We start from the raw sequence: 20,580 nt of genomic DNA, 5'->3' as shown, positions 1-20,580 counted from the left end.
AGACATGGTGTATGGATTCTCAACTACTGTCATGGAAAGAAGCTGATGCTTACCTATTCTTAGGGAACTGCCCCCGGGAATGCAAGAAACACCGTAAATGTGACAAAGTGGAGAGGACTGTTAAATAAATGGTGTATCGACACCTAGACATTTTATGTAGTTTAATAATTTTTTGAAGAATATGTATTAACTTGGGAAATGTTCATCATATATTAAATGAAACAAGCCACTTATAAAACAGTGTTACAGCATTTTAGCTCAGTAAAATACCTACAATATGAATGTGCTCTTCAGTGTTGGGCTAAGACTAGACAGACATATACTAACATGTTATCATACAAAGCAAAGATAATCTCTGGGCAATGATATCAGGGGCAATTTTAACATATGGATATATTTCCATATTTTCAAAATTCCTATAGTAAACCTGCATTCCTACAGATGACTTACCATCATTGGTGATACCCAAGATAAGCAGCTGGAAGCAGACCCAAGAAAAGATGATGGCAAAGATCCCACTGTATTCAATTAATATGAAGTAAAACTTTCTAAAACAATGTTTCTCTATGTCTCTATAGCTTTATCCACACTTACTCGAAAGAGAAAATAGATATTGTCATTTAGTGAGCACTTGATTGGAACCAGACATTACGTAAAAAACATTATACACATGGTTTCCATAATCCTCACTGCAACCATATAAAGTAGAAATGATTATTATTCCTATTTTACAGGCAAAGGAACTGAGGTTAGGAAACAAATGTGACTTGCCCAAGGTCACTCTATTAGTAAATAGGTACAGCTGAGATTCTACTCACGAGCTCATTAGTGTATCTAATTTCCCAGTCTATGATGTTGATAACTATATTGGACTTATTAATTTATAAACACACTTCATATTTTTTATGAAAAGATCCAGGCCACAAAAACAATTTTGATCATAGTAACATGTAGACTTGTCCATACATGCCAATGGATTTAAGGGTTTTGGAGGAGTAGAATGCTATCAAAAACATAAATAATCAGCATGAGAAGAATGAATACTCTATACTTCATTGACTTTTGCTTGGAAGATAGAGACTAAGCCCTCTTGTTTGAACCAACCACACCAAAATCAGACAATCTTGTTCTGATACAAAAATATCATGGTTACATGGCTCAATTTCTCACAGAAACATAGGGCCAGATGCCATTAACTCCTCTGCCAGCACAGCTAATGCATTGTGCCTTGTGTTTTGCATCCAAATCCTGAAGGCAGTTCTATTTCTAGATCATTAGAGATAAAAATGAAGTGGAAAAAAAATAGACAGTTCTATTAAGTTATTAAGTATGAAATGTCCTATTTCCTTAAGTACTAAGTTTGACAGTTGATATTTCTGACATTTCACTTTGACACTTCTTGTTTTATGTTTAATTGTGAAGGTACACCCTCAGTCTTGCAAACACATGTTTTGGCTTGTGATTATCTTTCAAAATTTTTTAGAACAATTTTTGTGAAACCATGGATAAGTGAAAAATTCATGTTATTTTTGAATATAAGTTCCGTCATGGAATCAATGCAGGACACACAGCTCAAAATATCAACAAAGTGTTTGGGAAGAATGTGGCTAATGAACACACAGTATGTTGATGGTTGGAGAAGTTCTGTTCTGGCGATTTTAATCTTGAAAATGATACATGTAAGTGACCTGAGATCAAGGTGGATAATGAACTGAAAGCTGTAGCTGAAGTGAATCAATTTCAGCCTATGCGTGAATTAGCAGCAAGGTTTGACATTACTATTCCAACAACAGCAGACCATTTGAAAGAAATGGGCAAGGTGAAGAAGTTAGATAGATGGGTTCAGCATGAATTAAATGAGCATCAGAAGAGAAATCATCTCAAAGCTTTCATTTCTTTGCTACCACAACATAAAGGCGAAGCATTTCTACACTGTATTGTTACATGTGATGAAAAATGGATTCTTTTTGACAATTGCAAGCAATTGGCACAATAGTTGGATAAAGTGCCAAAACACAGTCCAAACCGAATATTCATCCAAAAAAGCTAATGGTGGTTGAGCTCTGGTATTATCCACTGTAGCTTCATGAAACCTGGTCAGTCGATTACAGCGGATGTCACTGCAACGAATTGGATGAAATGATGAGGACGCTTGCGATGAAGCAGCCAAGATTAGTCAACAGAAACAGGCCCATCCTCTTACAAAACAATGCTCAACCACATGTCACACAAACAATGCTGCTCAAATTATAGCAGCTGACTTGGAAACTCTCTGCCATCCACCTTATTGACCACACCTTGCACCAACTGACCACCACTTCTTCCAGGCTTTGGACCACTTCTTGCAAGGAAAAATATTCAACTCTCAACAAGCTGTGGAAAATGCCTTTTGCGATTTCATCACCACTTGTGCTCCAGGTGATTTAATAGTTAACAGCTTTGATGCTTCCTTTGGCAAAGAACATGAGAAACCATCATGGTTTTGTTTTATAATGCTTCTCGGCTGCTAGGACCAAGAGTTTCTTTCTGTAAAAGGGTGAAATAGCCTTTCTGGTCTAGCTGCCTGCCTTGCCTGCATTGAGGTGCCTCACTGTGTTGCATGTGATGTAGAATAAGTAAATAGTCCTGGTGTAAGTTTCTCAGCCTCTGCACCATTGACATTTTGAGCTGGATAATTCTTTCTTGCAGGGCAGGGTGTCCTGTACATTACAGGATGTTCAGTATCATCCCTGGCTTCTACTGACTAGATACAAGTAGCAACCTACTAGTTGTGACAAATTCTAGACCCCAAATGTTTCCACATTACCAAATTACCCCTGGGACAAACTGCCCCAACTGATTCCAGTGTATTCACAAACTTGGCCCTTTTCACATTCTTTTAAAAATAGCTTGGCCTTCCCATGATACCAAATGGGGGGCTGTGCCTGCCACATAAGCTTGCCCCTCTAGCTGTGGATGTTGGGCAAAAGCTGACATATTGACCCAAGCTGGGTCAATCATATTCCATCTTCTCAGAAATTGTACTAAGACATAGGAACTGAGTCAAATACATTTGGGATCTTAAGCTATACTGTCATGACAAGTGAGATCAGACTTGGTACCATGGAAATAAAAGCCTTACGCCAGTCTCCAGTTTATGGGAAAGTAAAAATGAAAATCTTTGAAGAGAGAACCAGTCCATACAGAGAAGAATGAGGTAAACAGAGATCAGGAATAGTGTGTTCCACGAATAAAGAAAATGAGATAGCAGCTTCCTGAAGAGTTTACAAATCCATGAAGTCTGGTTGAATTTCCTGTAACACGTTGGCTGAGATTTCTCTATTTTCTTAAAATAACTGCCCTTTTATTTGTCCTGTCTTGATTGTGTTTCTGTTTCTAACCACCTGCTGATTCATAATGAAAATACATAACATGAGCCAATCTCAGTGTCCTTCCGCATATATATCTAGAGGAAGAACAACGAGTCCTAAGCCAAGAGATTTGGGTTCAAAGTCCTGTTCTGTGACCCTAAGTAAGTGACTCATTTCTTTGAGTCCTCATTTCCTAACTGAAGAATTTGAAAATCAACTCACATCTAGCTCTAAATTATGAAGGATAAAGATGTGGAGAGTGATTTATTGTCCCCTTAAACCTTAGACTCATTATTTCACAGTAACATATAAAATTGCCTTAAAGGTGGTGGTCTAGACTTGGTATTAAAGTCTGTTATGCTGGGCTCAGGTCGGTCAAGCTAGGACTTATCATCCATGGGAGCAATGGAACACTCTTTACCCCTTCTAAGCCTCAGTTGCCATATGTTGAAAATGGGAGAGAAAGCATATCTCCCTGCAGTAACCAGCCTCCAAGGTGACTCCAGTAATCCCTCCATGCTGGTCTTCAAGCTCTTGTGGTCCACACTGCCACACTCAATAGGGTTGCCTGGTGGTAACCAAGTGGATATGTCGTAAATAATAAAGTATAACTTCTGAGGCTAAACGTGAAAAATATTGTGGCTTTTGTATCGTTTTCTTGGATTACTTGCTATGAGGGGTGTCAGACACCATGTCATGAGGACACCAAACTCCTATGGAAAGGTCCACATGGCAAGAAATTGAGACCACCTACCTACCGCAATGTGAGTAAGCCGTCTTAAAACCATCCTCTAGTACCAGTCAAACATTCAGATTTTTGATTGCAACCACATGAGAGACCCTGAGCCAGAACTTTCTAGCGAAATTGAGTTCTTGACCCACAGAGACTGTAAGATAATGTTTGCTGTTGTAAGCTGTTAAGTTTTGGGGTAAGTGGTCACACAGCTATAGATAACTAACATAGTGCTTTATAAGACTGTTGGGAGGGTGAAATAAAATAATGCATGAGAAGTGTTCAGCACAGTGCTTGGCGTATGGTGAGCACTCAGGGTAATTGTGTTTGTTTATGGATTTTTCTGAAGTATCCAGAGTGGTACCTGGAATATAGCATGTGCTTATTAAATATTTGTCAAATGCATGTTAGGTATTCTTATCATTACTATCATAACATCATTATTCTATATAGCCTCCATCCAAAATCATTTCCCAAAGGAGCTGGACCCTCAAGTTTCTTGACCTGAAAAAATTCTTTTACCTTAATCTGCTCTAAAAAATTTCAAAATAGAGTTATTTGAAAACCCCGAAGCCAGAAATCTTAGTCCATTTTATGCTGCTACAACAGAATACTTGAGACTGGGTAACTTACAATGAACAGAAACATACTGGCTCACAGTTCTGGAGGCTATACAAGATCAAGGTGCCTATATCTGGCGAGGGCCTTCTTGCTGCATCATAACATGATAGAAGGTGGAAGGGCAAGGTGCAAGAGGGATATAAACTTTCCCTTCCATGATGGTATAAATTCCACCCATGAAGGTGGAGCCTTCATGGCCCAATCACCTCCCAAAGGTTCCACCTCCCAGCACTGCCACAAAGGCAACCAGATTTCAGCGTCAGTTTTGGAGGAGAAGTCATTCAAACCGTAGCATCAGAGAAATAAGAATTTAGTCTTTGCTGAGGGCTGGCATTTGTTTAACTTTTTAGCACTTTGGATGCACCTTATTATCCTGAACCATATTTAAATAGGAAAATACATCACGTATAGCGAACACCTAGATGAACTTCTAGAGAGAGCGATAAAGCCAGCTACTTACCGTCGACACAGGAAGGTCGGTTTCTTGTTGTTCCAGCCACTTTCCCAGGTAGACAGGAACACTTTACTGTTTGTGACCGCTCCTCAATGCGATTCTTGTTACAACATCTGTGTGCTGCTATCACTTCACACGTCCCTCCTTCTGGCAAAAGAGAAAGAATCGGGACACTGATTAGAAATAACTCAGTGGCCATTCAGACTGGTGGGAGTACACGTGGAGGGGTTGGAGAAAGTGGTAGAAATTATAGAGACAGTTTCCATGAAGAATAATTGCTAAGGGGCTCCCTTTCACTATGTGCAATCTTGGAGAAGACACTGCTGCACTTCCAAAGCAACAAAGAGTACCAACGATAGCCCTCAAGATATGACAATTCTGGGCTGTATGTATCGAGAGGCAGTAAGGCAGTGCATGCCTAGAACTAACACACCAAACAGAGATGCTATCTGACATAAATGCATTACATTTGGGGAGCTCTCTCCTGTGTTATTGTTGCATTTAAGATTCTCTGAGCTCCCACTAAAGACAAGCAACTGACACTCCAGTGACATATAACCTGCAGTGGCAGGAAAACTTCCTCGCAATTAGCTCTCCCTCCTGTGGCCTGCCCACTCTCAAGGAGACTGAATAGAAAATCTAATCGGAAGTCATTTCCCAAATCCAGATCTCATCCACAAATGAAAGAAAGAATTGCTGGAGAAACTGGGTATGTGTTTTAAGCGGCTTCTCAAATTGCAGACCTGGCATATGGCTTGACTTAATTGTTACAGCTCATCCAGGCATTCATCAACATTTACTGGTGACCTAATGTATGTCACCCCCTGCTAGGTTCTCAGCAGATGAATTGCCAAGTCTGTCTAAAGGTTGATGAGGATTCAGGTGGGTCTTTCCAGCCCATAGGAAATTAGCTAAGCCAAATCTCCTGGAACACAAAAGATACCCCACGTGACCAGAAATCAGGAACTATTAATAACTTTCCCAACATCAATGTTTGAATTCAGGAAGAATGTTTTTCATTTGACCAGAATAGGTCCCCAGCATTTAGGATCTCTGGCATTTAGGATTTATTTCAACCACTATATACAAATCACTGTGTTATAAACTGTAAGGGATGTATATACATCACATGAACATAGAATATACACATGGACACTTAGTAAACATTGGAAAAAAGGAAATGGGGGGGGAGGAAGATGGGGGAGAGAGAGGAGACTTAAGACACTTAAGACACGGCTTCATCCCGTCCTCTGAGAATTTGTGGAATGCAGTGGTTCTCAATGCAGTGGGGAGTGGGGTATGATTTCTCTCCCTGTCCCCAACAATATTTGGCAAATCTGGAGACATTTTTAATTGCCATCATTGGTGGCAGTGGGGTGCTACTGGCATCTTGCAGGTTGAGAGCAAGGATACTGTTAAACATCCCATAAATCCCATAATATCCAGAAAGCCCCCAAAGACAAAGAATAATCTGGCCCAAAAAGACTAATAGTGCCAAGGTGTTGAAAAACTCTGCTCTGGTATGAAAGAAACACTCACAAAAGTCTCTGATTTTGGGTAGACTAATTCTGCTTCCCTCAATGGGAGGGAAGAGCTCAGGATTTCAAACTGGCCTGTTTTATTAATAGTTTGAATATCAGCTTTGTCACTTACTGAGCACCTCAGTTTCCTCATCTGTAAATTGGAATAATAACAACAGCTGTATCATAGGCTGTGTGAGTACAAACCAAGAGAATATGTGCGTAGGGGTTAGCACTGAGCCTGCCACATGGTAAAGAGTCCATATTGCTGCCTGTGATAAAAATATCCAGTGGGACTAGATATCGTTTCTTTCCTTGTTGATGCCAATCTCCTTTCTGCCTCGGAAATTTTGCAAATATAGTTTCTCCTGGAATACTCTTGTCTATCTCCCATCCCTCCAACCCCCTCACTCCAACACAAATGCACCTGCCCAGGTAACTGTCCTTGGAGCTCAACTCAAAGGTCAATTCCTTAAAGAATTCCGCCCCCACCACTTCCATCATTGTCCATTCCTTGTAGTTGTTCATGTCCGTGCTCCAGCCAAACCATAAGCTTGGCTGGAGTCAGGCTCATTGTCTTCTCCTCACAGCCCTATCGTGGACAGCTGGTACAGGTGCTCCGTAACTGTTGGGTGAATGAATGAATGAATCAGTGAATTAACTAAAATGAATACCATAAGGTAAGTACCATGTTCTGTGGACACAGATGGAATGGGTGACCCATTCCTCTTTGAAAAAACAGGAAGCCTTCTTAAGTTACATGTTGAAAGATGGGGCTTCGACAGGTGCTGATGAAGGGGAAATATTTCACTAATGGAGAGTCTAAGCCACTTTTAATAACAACCCTTTTATTTTAGGATAGTTTTAGATGTTCAGAAAAGTTGTGAAGATGGTACTGAGCATGCCCAAATACACCACACCCTATTATTTCCTATTTTTATTCCCCTCTTATCTTACATTAGTATGGTACATTTGTTATAATTAATGAGTCAATGGTGAAACATTGTTATTAGCTAAAGTCTAGGTTTTCTTCAGATTTCCTTAGCTTTTACCCAGTGTACTTTTCTGTTCCAGGGTCTCTTCAGGGACACTGCATTATATTTAGTTATTTTATCTCCTTAGGCTTCTCTTGGCCATGACAGTTTCTCAGCATTCTTAGTATTTTGATGACCATGACAGTTTTAAGGAGTGCTGGTCAGGTATTTTCCAGAATGTCCCTCAGTTGGGATTTGTCTGCTTTTTTTCCTCATGCTTAGACTGAGGCTACGTGTTTTTCGAGAAAGATCACAGAGGTAAAGTGTCATTCTCATCACGCGATCTCAAAGATCCATACTATCCACATGATTTATCACCGCTGGTGTTGACCTTGATCTCTTGGCTGAGGTAGTGCTTGTTAGGTTTCTTTACTGCAAAGTTATTTTTTTCCCCTCCTCCTTTTCATACTGCACTCTTTGAAAGGAAGTCACTATATGAAGCCCACACATAAGGAGTGGGGAATAATGCTCTATCTCCTTGAGACTGTAGTATCTGTTAAAATTCTTCAGAATTACTCTGCATGAGTGATTTGTGTCTTCTCCCCCATTTATTCACTTACTCAGTCATTTATTTATATCAGTATAGATACATGGATATTTATTTTATCCTGTGCATTGTAATCCAATACTATCTTATTTGTTGCCTAAAATGTTCTAGCTTTGGCAACTGTGAGCTTTCAGTTGGTTTCTATATCCCTTTGACACGTCCCAATTATTGTGGGGTTTTTTTGTTTGTTTGTTTTAAGCACTTAGTTTCTGGCCCTACAAGAATGTTCTAGGCTTATCTTACATTAATATATTTCCTGCCCCAATCCTAGAATCGGCTGTTTTTCTAAGAAGCAGTTTAGAGCATTTAAATAAAATACACCAGAGTAGATGGAACTGAGGTTTCTTGCACATGTGAGATGGGATTAGATTGGAGAGGTCTTCTGTCTCCAGGAAGAGCCCTCAGTGTTGCAATGAGGCATGGGTGGGAATTTTTGGAGCAAAGGACTGGTGTGATCCAGGCATTGCTCTAGGGTAACTGCCTGGCAGCTATGGAAATGGGTACTGGGGAAGTACAAGGTAGCAAAGCAGAAGAAACAAATGGCTACTGCCAAATATTGAGCAGGAAGTGCGAAGGCTGAACTTGGATCATGGAAGAACGTCTCACTGTGTCCATACACACAACACTGGGATTAGACTTAATGGAATAGGGCTAATCACACATTGCACTCTCTAACCAGACACCTGCAATCAAGTTGCTTTAGCTTGTAATTGTCAGCTACAAATACCCTCAGTCAAGTCAGTAATAGCTAGTTCCATATTTCATGAAAATGCCACTAATTTTAAACTCACCACTTGGCTTTACTACAAGAATGGAGCAATATTTATGATTGAAAATAGCACAAGGTGTATAAGAGCTCCCAGGATGTATCTTGAATTTCGTTTGATTTACAGTCAAATCAGCAGACAAATGACAGACACGCCAGATCGCCTGAGCTATTGTGCTGAGTTAAATAACATGACAACCAGGTGGCCACTGGGGGCCCAAAGCCAGTCCCTTGCAGCACTGCTGTTGATGAGCCAAAGGAATCATTCCACGCTGTTGTCAGAGCTCACCGCCATTTGCTGAGCTCTCATGTGGGCGCCGGATGCTACTCTTGGCACTTTACCTACATTAATTATAAACATCCCAGCAACTTCACAGGGTGTTGCCTCCACTTTACGGATGAGAAACTGAGGCTCATAGAGGTCGAATAACTTGTCCAGAATCACACAAATGTGACCCTGGTCTGTTAGACTCCAGAACTCATGCTTTTTGCAACTTGTCCCAAATAGTCATTCCTTGTGGACAAAAAGCTTCCAAAAGGAAGTGTGACATTTGGCTTAGAATGTTCATCGAGGTTGGGGTGTCCAGCCCACCCCTGCTCCCCCAGCTGTGTGTCTGACCTTGTTTGTTACTAGTCTGGCTGTCCTCCCCTTTCCTCCAGGGACACTGGTCACCTTCCTTGCTGGTTATTTGCCTGCACATGCCAGGCACAATTCTACCCCCAACCAGGGTCTTTGCCTCACCTGGGACACACACCCAGCAGATCTCTGGCTCACTCTCTCACTTCTTCATCTTCACTCAAATATCATTTTATCAGAGGCACACTTGCCTTCTCTATTTAAAATAAACCACATTTCCCTCAGCTAGTACTCATGAGCTCCCGTACTCTGATTTATGGCCCCTCGCCTCCCACCTCAACACCTGTAACTTTCAAATATAATAGCACATAATTTACTTATTTATTATGTTATCATCTGTGTGTCCCCCATTGGAATGTAAACTCCTCGAGGACAGCGATTCCTATTCTTTTCTGTATTAAACAATGTCTGGCATATTATTATCAGAGCTAAAAAGTGATGTTAATACATATTTCATTTAATCTTCCAAGAAGTTCAAAGGTAGAAATAAGACTATTAATATCCCCATTTTTCTACCAAGGATGCAGACTTAGAGTAAACAAGATAGCCAGTAACTAATGGTAATAAGAACAGTGTTAAAAGAGTTAATCATTTATATTTTCCTCTGTGCTTGACACCACGGTAGGTACATCACAAACCTCCAACTCATTTTATGCTCACAAAAGCCCCATGAGGTTCTGGTTGCCCTCATTTTACACAAGAGGCAACTGCGTCCAAGAGCAGTTTGAAAACTTGCCCACACCTTACCTAGCAAGGAACCAGGGGAATCGGGACCAGAGCCCAGACCATCTGACCCCACACACAGTGCTCTTTTCCCCAGTCCCACCCTGGCACACATGCAGCCATTCCTCTGGAAAGGGGAGGAGAGCTTGGTACCTGGGAATTGACAAATGCTCCATTTACATTCAAACCTTGCTTTGGAAGTCGATGACCCCAGGCCATATTTTCCTGGGGCTCAATTGATGATGGATTTGCACACAGGAGGCTAGGAAGGTGCTGCTGTAAATAACAGGATCATCTGGTCTTAACAGATTGAACTATGGCTTCAATGACACATTCTGCTCAGGTACGGCTGCTGCAGAGCCCAGATCTAGGTGTTGGTGGAGATGGGAGAGGCTCAAAAGACCCCAAACATTTAGAAGGTCTGATTGGCCCGTCATACCCAAATCTGATTTCTGAGGTTGACATTTGTGACTGACCTAGCCACAGTCCGTCAGAGCAATCTAATCTTTCAATCCATCCTGACCACGGAACCCTGGTTCATTGGCTTGTGTTGACAAAATAAAAATATTAGATCTTTGACAGGAAAGGCTCACTTCTACCTGCAGTCTGCTCCTCTCCAGTTATGCTTTGGAGGGCTCTAGGGATCATCTGAGGGGGCTCAGTTACCTCCATCGGAGAAAAGGAGACTGCTACTCTCGTTATTTGATTTTTAACATTCGGTATAATTATCTATTCTTCAAAGGGATTACTCTGCTAAGGAAAAAGTGAAAACGATTTTACTTAGTTGATTATTGGCTCTGTAAAGGTAGCATTAAATGTTAAGCATTTGAGTGATACATTATTAACTAAAGTCTAGGCTTTATTCAGATTTCCTGAGCTTTTACCTAATGTACTTTTCTGTCCCAGGGTCCCATCAAGGATACCACATTACATTTAGATGGATGGCTGATGGAACAAAATGAAAAACGAGTAACAAACCTGTCACGGATTTTTGCGTGATCAAGTAATAAGGAACATAACTGAGAAGGTTGAATGACTTTGGTGTAGTATAGCAAGCTTATAAAATACACCTCCTTCCTCCATTTTTATGTGTTTTTTACTTCTTAGCTATATTACTTTGGCCTGCCCAAGGTTCACTGAGAAGCTGACCAAATTCTGTGGAAAGAAAATCCTGCTATAACCACAGAGATAGAATTTTTCAAGGAACCCCCTGCCGCCCCCACAGACACTGACTTTAAGGTCTTATTTACTTATTTTCCCATCAGCTGGCTGCTTGGAAAAGGGAACAAGAAGCCAAAATGACCCCCAGACTTGCCCCCAATGAAAGGGAAGAGTTAGGTTTGTCACAACCCTTTCTGGAAACAAATCTGCGCCTTTTAGTTTATTTGCATTTTAAGGATTACCTTGTGAACTGTCCTTTCAAACCTAATGGCCAAGGTTATTTTGAAATCATAATGATAACATTTGTCATGTAAATGCCTTTCAGACTTGTCTTTGGTGCCAATGCCAATCCATTCCTAAATTTTATCTCAATTCAGTTCAAACTAATCTCAAAATGATCTATGGCTTCTCAAAGAAAAGTCATTTAAGTGCTCAAAGAACTGAGCTTCCCTTTTTTGCTTATGTATTATCTGGAAAATGACCTCTTTTCTGGATTTCACCCAGCATCTATAGATCCAGAAAAAAAGACAGATGAGGTCACCTATTAACTAATGGCAGAGGATGTAGAATAGAGAACAAGTCAGCGTGGAGGTTGTCTGTACTATTCAGGCTTTCCAGATCACTGTTCCTGTTATCAATTTACTTGGTCTGTAGAAGACACATCTAAAATAAAATAGCTATAGGAAATTAGCCTCGTACCTTAAATTTAGCCTTATAAGGGATCCCAGTGTTCTTTCCAATTAGGAGGTAAATGCAGTAATTATTGGGCTGGTGCATGCCAATCTGAAAAAGTTAGCTGTGTTAAATGCACATTGACTTTCTAGTATTTCTTCCTCCACACATCTTCAAAAGAGTGGCCTTCCCTCTCATTCCCTTTGCCCATGTTGACCCCGGTGGTAACGGGAAGGTCCCCTGCAAGGAAGCTCATCGGGCATCTCTCTAATACCCTATCTGCTCTTTTCTCTTGGGTTTGTCAAAGCTCTGAGTATATTATCAAACTTATTCTTAAGAGAAAAAGAAAGTTTCTAATATCCAAAAAGGAAAAAAAAAAAGATAGCATTTCAAGATTATTTCTGGCAGCAGCAACTCTCTCTGACCTGGAGAAAAAAAAAAAAAAAGCCAAGCCTAATATGCTCCTAGCAATGATCCTTCCTTCCCAGCTCAATGCATCACTGTCTTGCCCTGTACAAGTGAGGAAATGCAAGGAAGCTAAATTGCTAAGGATAATGTTTCTTTTAGAAAGAGTCTCTACTGATGACAATTACGTGTCATGATGGAAAGGGAAGATGAGTTTAGGAATGACTGGCAGGCAGGTGGCTAAAAGCTTGAAGGTTGGCATCATAAACCAGGGTTTGCCCCCAGACTGGACAGCTAATAGAAATAGCTCATCAACCAACTGGATTACTCTGGGGTACAAACTGGGTCAACCATTTAGAATGGGCACTTGTGGGAAATTGCAAATGTCTAATCCTTTTCATCTGCCAAGGAATTGGACATTCGGTAGTATATTTTGGTGTTGATGGCTTCATGTCCAAGACCAGATATAGCCAAACAATTCAAAATTATCTCAACAGCAGGTTTTCTGGGAAAGAAGCAAAGATGCTGGGAGGGAATATAAAAGTTGGAATAGAGAGAATTTCCTTAAAAATGAAAAGAAAGGGAGCATACGTTTGATCTCTGTACTGTGTGTGTGTGTGTGTGTGTGTGTGTGTGTGTGTGTATCCCTGTGGTGGTTTTGCTAAACCATACTACAAGTTACATTCTCCTGCTATATGAATCTACATCTTATATAATTCTTCTACAGTAGCATCCATAACACACGATTTTGACTTTTACAAAAATAATGTCTCGCTTTTCCTACAAAGAGTAAGGGCAGCAATTTTTCTGTTTCTCCACTATCCCCAGTATTAAGCTTGGAATCTGGCACTTGTTTGGTTTGTGAATATCTTGTTGAACAAATCTCTTCCTCAAAGACTTTTTAAAAAGTTTTAAAAAATTGACACATAATAATTGCACATATTTATGGGATACATAGTGATGTTCTGATATATACAATGTATGGTGATCAGATCAGGGTAATTAGAGTATCCATCATCTCAAACATCTATCATTTCTTTGTGTTGGGAACATTCAATATCTTCCTTCTAGCTATTTGAAACTATATATTGTTGTTAACTATAGTCTTCCTACAATGCTACAGAACACTAGAACTTATTCCTCCTATCTAACTGTCATTTTGCATCCTCAGAGAATTTTTAGCTCCATGGCATGCTCTCTTAGCAAGTTGAACTCTCCTTTTGCAGCAGGACTCCTAATTGGACTTGTTGGCTCATTGCCTGTCTACCCTGTTTGGCTGGACACTCCATGATGTCAGGGACCTTATCTCCACTTTTTTATCCCTAGTGCTGGGCATAATTGCAGTCACTCATTTGCTAAATGACTGAATGATGGAGGGAGGGAAGGGAAGAAGCAGAGGAGGGAGGAAGGAAATGATGGAGGGTGAAGGGAAAGAAAAGAGAAAAGAAGGTGAAAAAAATAGAAGATAGATTGAATGTAAATTAATCTTCTTTTGGGGAACTTTTCCTGAATATCCATTATGTGGTCTTTCCCTAGGATCAACTTGAATGATAAATGTAGATTTTGCAAAGAAAGACCTTCCAGTACACCTTCTAGAAAAATCAGCTTGGAACTTTGGTTTGGGATGGAGTCAAAACAAACAAAGGAAATGCTTTTTACTCTAAATGAAAAACTTTAAAATGTAAAAGCAATTAAGAATAACTATAAGGAAACTTCAGCCCTCATTAACAGTCAGGCTAAGACACATGCTTACACTCAAAGGGAACTTTTGGAGGAAATGAATAAATTGTGATAAAGGAATGTTAAGACTGACATGATTATACAGATCCTTGCATTTTCACTTTATTTCAAATGGTTCCTTTCTTTAAAAGCTGTAATGTGTAAGCAAAGCACAGATTTTTTGAGATTCACTTTTATAGGCCTTCTTGATCAAGCTCTTATAAATAGCTCTCTTAGAATCTATTGTAGCGGATGTCAGAAATGCATATTTAAGACTGTGTTAAAAATGCTTTATTGACCCGGTGGACTGGAAGGAAACTTCAAGGGTCTTTGTCTGTAAATCACTGACGAGACAGACACTAATGGATCTTTAAGCATGTTTGGGTCGAGGAGGGTACAATGGCTGCTTGATTTGTTTATACTTGAGATTAAACACATTACCATCCCCTCTCTCCCAGGGCGCTGAGGTATGAGGAGGACAAAGGTAGGAAAAGGGAACAACTTTGGGCAGGACAGCCACATTTGAGGCGATTCAGCGTTAACAGATAACATCACAGATTCTAGAGCCAGGCTGCTAAGATTCAAGTTCCGGATCTGCTGTTTTCTATTAGTTTCCATTCTGCATTTCAGGTTTCTCATCTACAAAATGTGGATGGTATTATCAACTTTACAGAGTTGTTCTGAGGAACAAGTGGGCATTAGAATTAAATAAGTACAAAGTGACTATAATAATATCTGGTTCAGAGTAGGCATTCAATATGCTGATGTTACTAATAGTATTGAAATTATCATCTTTGACTAGATCAGGATTACTGGTGGAAAAAATATGACTCTTCTTAGTTTTTTCCTCTTTTCACCGACATGGACTATTCCTCACACCCATCTTCCTACTCTCATCCCAGGCTAATGACTGGAAACTACATTTAGACTTCGATATCCTCCTGAAACAAGATTGCTAAAAGTAAGGTAATACCACAGTCAACTCAACATCTACCCCCTGGATTTCCCCTTTATTTTTTAAAAGAAGAAAATGGCTTATGCATTGGATGTGTCAAAACTGTACTGCAGAAATTTTTAATAACTGCTCTACCCACATGGAAATGAATTTTATCCAAAGATACACTAATAAGTTTATAAGAACATCCTTGATTCCTTACTACTCTTTACATACTATCTAACTTTTACTCTTTCTAAGCAAGGATGCCTCAGATAGCATTAGGGATGGGGCCCATGTAATGGCTTGGACATCTGACTGCATTTGGGCTATTCTTAGATCTGCCTGAGAATCTTTGTTAAAATGAGACTGAGAACGTACTATCTTCATCCTTCTATCCTCTGCCCCAAAATTTGCTTGCTTGATCTGGACTAGCCTTCAACACATTGCAAATTAACACAATATTAGAAATGACTTATTGCCCAACAGGAAAGTCGTTCAAAGGCTGGGTGGCTGCTGAAACAATTGAAGAGGAGGAGGTTTCTACCTCAAAGTGGGAGATTCACCCTGGATGTTGATGTAAGTCTCTGGAAACTGAATCACAGCATCAGTGCCCTTCAGCTTCCCTGGGCTAAGATCTAAAATAAGTAAGTTGTATTCTACTAGTGTGATTAAGATAAGAATTAAAATGAAATAAGGCTTAAAAAAAAGCTAGGTATATTGTTCCACTCTAGGGTGCAACAGTCTTAACCTAAATCCTCCTTGGATCCCCCTCAACCCTATGTTGAAACCAAGACCACTGGTCCAGCCAAGCAATAGCTTATCGGGTTTCCTTCTCCACCGCTACCCTTCAAGCCTGGGAATGATACGGAAACAATTTCTAGAAAAGACATAGGTAACCTTATTTTATATTAATGACTCCTCTGGCTATATTAATTTTTCTAAAATTACATGAAATTCTGAAAAGGAAGGTTGACTATATTAATATTTAAATGATACTTCAAGTAATCAACATGACTTGGGTTATCAGCTGGGTGATTTGGAGAAGTTGTAACCTCGAAGCTCTGATTCCTCATAAGTAAAATGTCTAACTTTAAGGGATGCTGTGAACATTATAGATCATATGTGAAAGGTAATTAATACACTGAGCAGCCCATAGTAGGTATGCTATAACTAAGAGCCACCATTCTTCTTGTTATTATTAATATAGAAAACGAAACCCAATTTTAAAGACATCACTGAAGGAAATGACACCTGGCATGAGTTTTGATGGAAGGATAGAATTCCAAAAGGCTAGAGAATGGGGGTATTTACCTTTCAAGCTCCAGGACCCTCTTGTCAAAGGCCCAAATGTCTGAACTGTCTGTGCAATGGTGGATGGCCTCGTGTGCTCTTTATGCTGCAGTCTCACTTTGTCTACTCTTATCTCTTTATTCATTTTTGTTCTATGTTTCCTCATGACATTTATTTAATGGCATACTCGCAGGAATACATGCTGAGAAGGAAGCCCAACAATAATCATGAGCCTTTTTTGAATTCTCTTAAAACGAAGTGCTTCCATTATCCTTCATGAATAAGTGTAATGGATGTTAAAAGGAACATGGGCGGCGATTATACACAAACCCCGTTATGAAAACATGAAAGTACAGCCAACAAAATAAAACAGATAACACGATGACTCTAACTCCACCACTTCTAAACCATAACTATTTTATGACATTTTTTCCTCCAGTTAAATGAAAAACATGCCCATAGAACAACATCTCTGAGTTGGTTTAGAAGCAAAGATGAGAAGATTAAGATAAAACTTGAGATAATTAAGGGAGAAGTGGCTGCAAAATACCGTCCCCTGAGAGGAGAGGATGGGTAAATTCACACCTAATGGGTGTGGTGCATGCTGTCTGGGGGATGGGCACACTTGTTGCTTTGATTTGCATGGTGCAAAGGCAGTTTATGTGACTGAAGAGTTTGTACCCCCATAATATTCTGAAATTAAAAAAAAGTACTGTCCCCTGGAAGAGGCATTCTCTCTTTGGAACCAGATGCCCATCAGTGGGCCCTCTTGCTGAGTCACAAACTGGTCTTAAATTGCAAGTCCCCCTTTTTTTTTTTTTGGTCCCTATAGGAGAATCACACACAAATTTACAAACGTTAGATTTTACTTCCATCTATGGACTGAATAATGGCAACCTCCTAAATAAACTATTAAACATTTTGGATATCTGTGATACAAACACTAACATTAGTATTTTGCTTATGTCTACCAAATTCTATGAGTTTTGTGAAGAAGTGATCTCCATAGTATCAATGGATGGAATTTTTTTTTTTTTTTAAATCTCGGAGAGTCCACATATGGTAGGATGCTTAAGAGGAGAGTGTACATTTGCAATAAGATTTTGGAGTCATACTGACAGGTGTTTCAAAACTGCCTCTACCCTTTGTTAGCTATATTTGCCTCGGGAAAATCATTTAAATTTTCTACTCTTAGTTTCCTCATCTGTAAAATAGGGAAAAATAGTACTTTCATCATAAGGTTGTCATGAGGATGAATGAATGAACACAGGCGAAGCACTTAGAACAGTGCAGAAAGTGCAGGACCAATGTGTTTGCTATTGATACTGTTACTATTATTGAGTTAGCTGTGGCAACCATTAGCGCTGCCCATGACTGTCTCCTCCTCCTGGGCTTATGATGCTGGCTGTCCCCCTTATGGGAGGAGAGGCCATTGAGTGTTTCTGGTCAACTGGGTATTGATAGAATTGACATATCACTACCATGCTCAGCTTTTAATTGCCTGTACAAGACCCTCCAGGGCTCTTTTCCTGCTGGCATAGCAGCCAGCAAATATTTTAGATGAGGGATCAGCAAACTTATCCTATAAAGGTCCAGATTGTAAATATTTTCAGCTTTGTAGGCCATCTGGTCTCTGGGGTAGCTATCAAACTTTGCTGTTGTATCACAAAAGCCACTATAAACAATATGTAAACAAGTGAGTGTGGCTATATGCCAATAAAATTTTATTTATAGAAACTGGAACTTGAGTTTCATGTAATTTTTATGTGTCACAAAATAGTCCCCTTTTGATTTTTTCCAGTCATTCTTAGCTTGTGGGCCATACATATCAGATGGTGAGCCAGATTAGCCTATAGGCCACAGTTTGCTGACCCCTGTTTTAGAAAGTGGTTGCTCCAAAAGTTCTCCAGTAACTGCTACAAACAAAGCCCCAGTGGTGAATCACGATGGGCATGTTGTGTGGTCAAGGAACGTAAACCTTTGCTGTTTTAAGCCAATGGGATTTGGAGGTTGTTTGTTGCTGCAGCTTAACGCGGCCTAATCTACCTACTATATAGTCATGCATCACTGAAGTAAGGGGATACGTTCTGAAAAATGCATTACTGGGTGATTCTCTCATTGTGCAAAAATCGCAGACTATACTTACACAATCCTAGATGGTACAGCCTACCGTACACCTAGGCTAAATGGTATAGCCTATTGCTCCTAGGTTACAAACCTGTACAGTGTGTGCAGTACTGAACACTGTAGGCAGTAACACAGTTGTAAGTATCTGTATCTAAACCTACCTAGACATAGAAAAGGTACAGTAGAAATATGGTACTGTATGTTATTATAATCTATGGATCCGTGATTGACTAAAATGTTGTCATGTGGCACATGACTGTATTATTCTTTAAGATGATGAGAGTAAAAGAGGCTCAATAGTGCTCTCAATAGAGCTTAATTCTACAAATATATTTAATGACAACTATCGGGTGGAGTCATTTCACTGCTTTCATGCAGTAAAATACAGTCTTTGAAATCTGTGCCTTTCGTGCAGAACTAGAAAGAGATACTTCTGCTTAACTTCTGCCTCTGCATACACACCTCATCCAAGCCAAGAGTATGGCCCTCGTCATCCTGATATTTTATTGGCCAAGCTGAGAGGTAATAATAAAGCTATATATTTATATTGTGAGATTGTGTCTCACATCCATAGCCAGAGAGATCAGAAAACACACATTTAGGAGAAAAGAAGGCAAACAGAAACTCTGATTTGTGTTATACATTGTAGAAGTCATTAACTATGACTCAGGTAGAAAAACTTATTACTCCTCTTTTTGACAGTGATGACAATTTAATAGTATTTGACTCTACTGAGTTACATACAGCATCTGGAGGCATTGAAAGGGACTGTTTATCAAGATGATAAACAAGGTTTCATTTCCTCCCTGGCTGCATGGATGTGATCAGAAATCTAAGGCCATCTGAATTCACTTAGTCTGGCCACCAGGCAGAGGCTAAGCTACCCAGGACCATCTGTGCTTCAAATGAGCTTCCCTTAATGGACCCTTTCTGAGCAGATCAGCACTAACCAAGGCATGTTTGCATGAGCCCATGAGCACTGGGGCATTCAGGGTGGGCTTGGGGCCAGAGGGAAGGGAATATTTATACTGGAAATCATGCTCTCTGGAAATCTTATGCTTGCCAATTTAAAACCGCAGAGCTAGTTTTGTCTTCTGGGTTGGGTAGCTATTACAAAGCAGGCTGGTTAAATTCTGAACATGCCAAGAATGTAGAATGAGCTTTCCTGGGGATGTATAATAAGAAACCCTTTTAAAATAAGTGTCTGTTATTAGTATTGCTACTATTATTGTTATTGCTAGCTGTGGCAGTCATTAATGCCATTAGTTATTTCTACTCTGTAGCAGGCTATTGCTTTCTGCCTGCTCGGCAAATAGTCCCACTTCTACTGGTGATTGCATCTTGGTTTTCTTAGGAATGTAAGTAGCCTATCTTCCCCATTTCCAGTTCATGGAGTTTGGGAGGCGTTGGTTTTATTCTGTGCTCCAAGAGAGGGCACGAGACTCGAGACTGGTTATAGGGATCATGCCATCTCTAGTGACCATGTGATTGTTACAAGGGCTGGTACCTGGCTCGAGCTACGTACCACAAGATTCACTTGTAGAACATTTATTCTTGGGAAAATATAATGCTTTCTGCAGTGCTATTGATGAAAAGACATAAGTCTAGAGCTTGCCACTATCTTAGCACCACGATGGAAAACACTGCAAATGAATGGGGTCAACACAGAGGGAAGGTGAGCAGAGAGGTTGGAGTACTTTCTGTCATCATAGTTAATACTGCTTGATGAGCCGGGTGCAGTGGCTCATACCTGTAATCCTAGCACTCTGGGAGGCCAAGGCCAGTGGATCATTTGAGCTCAGGAGTTTGAGACCAGCCTGAGCAAGAGCGAGACCCCGTCTCTACTAAAAATAGAAAGAAATTAGCTGGACAACTAAAAATATG

General features: G+C 40.0%; 1 protein-coding gene across 2 annotated transcripts in view; it reads right to left on the bottom strand.

Annotated features, from left to right (window-relative positions):
• The window catches only part of FAM19A1 (family with sequence similarity 19 (chemokine (C-C motif)-like), member A1), a 535,315-nt gene that overhangs the window by 107,784 nt on the left and 406,951 nt on the right, over positions 1-20,580 (bottom strand). For both annotated transcript variants that reach the window (XM_012651077.1, XM_012651078.1), the window contains one exon: positions 5,165-5,305. In XM_012651077.1, coding sequence (XP_012506531.1) covers positions 5,165-5,305 — 141 coding nt within the window. The remainder of the gene's footprint in view (positions 1-5,164; positions 5,306-20,580) is intronic.

Source organism: Propithecus coquereli, unplaced genomic scaffold (assembly GCF_000956105.1).
Source record: "Propithecus coquereli isolate 6110/MARCELLA unplaced genomic scaffold, Pcoq_1.0 Scaffold347, whole genome shotgun sequence".
Classification (NCBI taxonomy): domain Eukaryota; kingdom Metazoa; phylum Chordata; class Mammalia; order Primates; family Indriidae; genus Propithecus; species Propithecus coquereli.
Note: the sequence above shows the minus strand (reverse complement) of the source record. Positions and strands in the feature narration are given on the sequence as shown.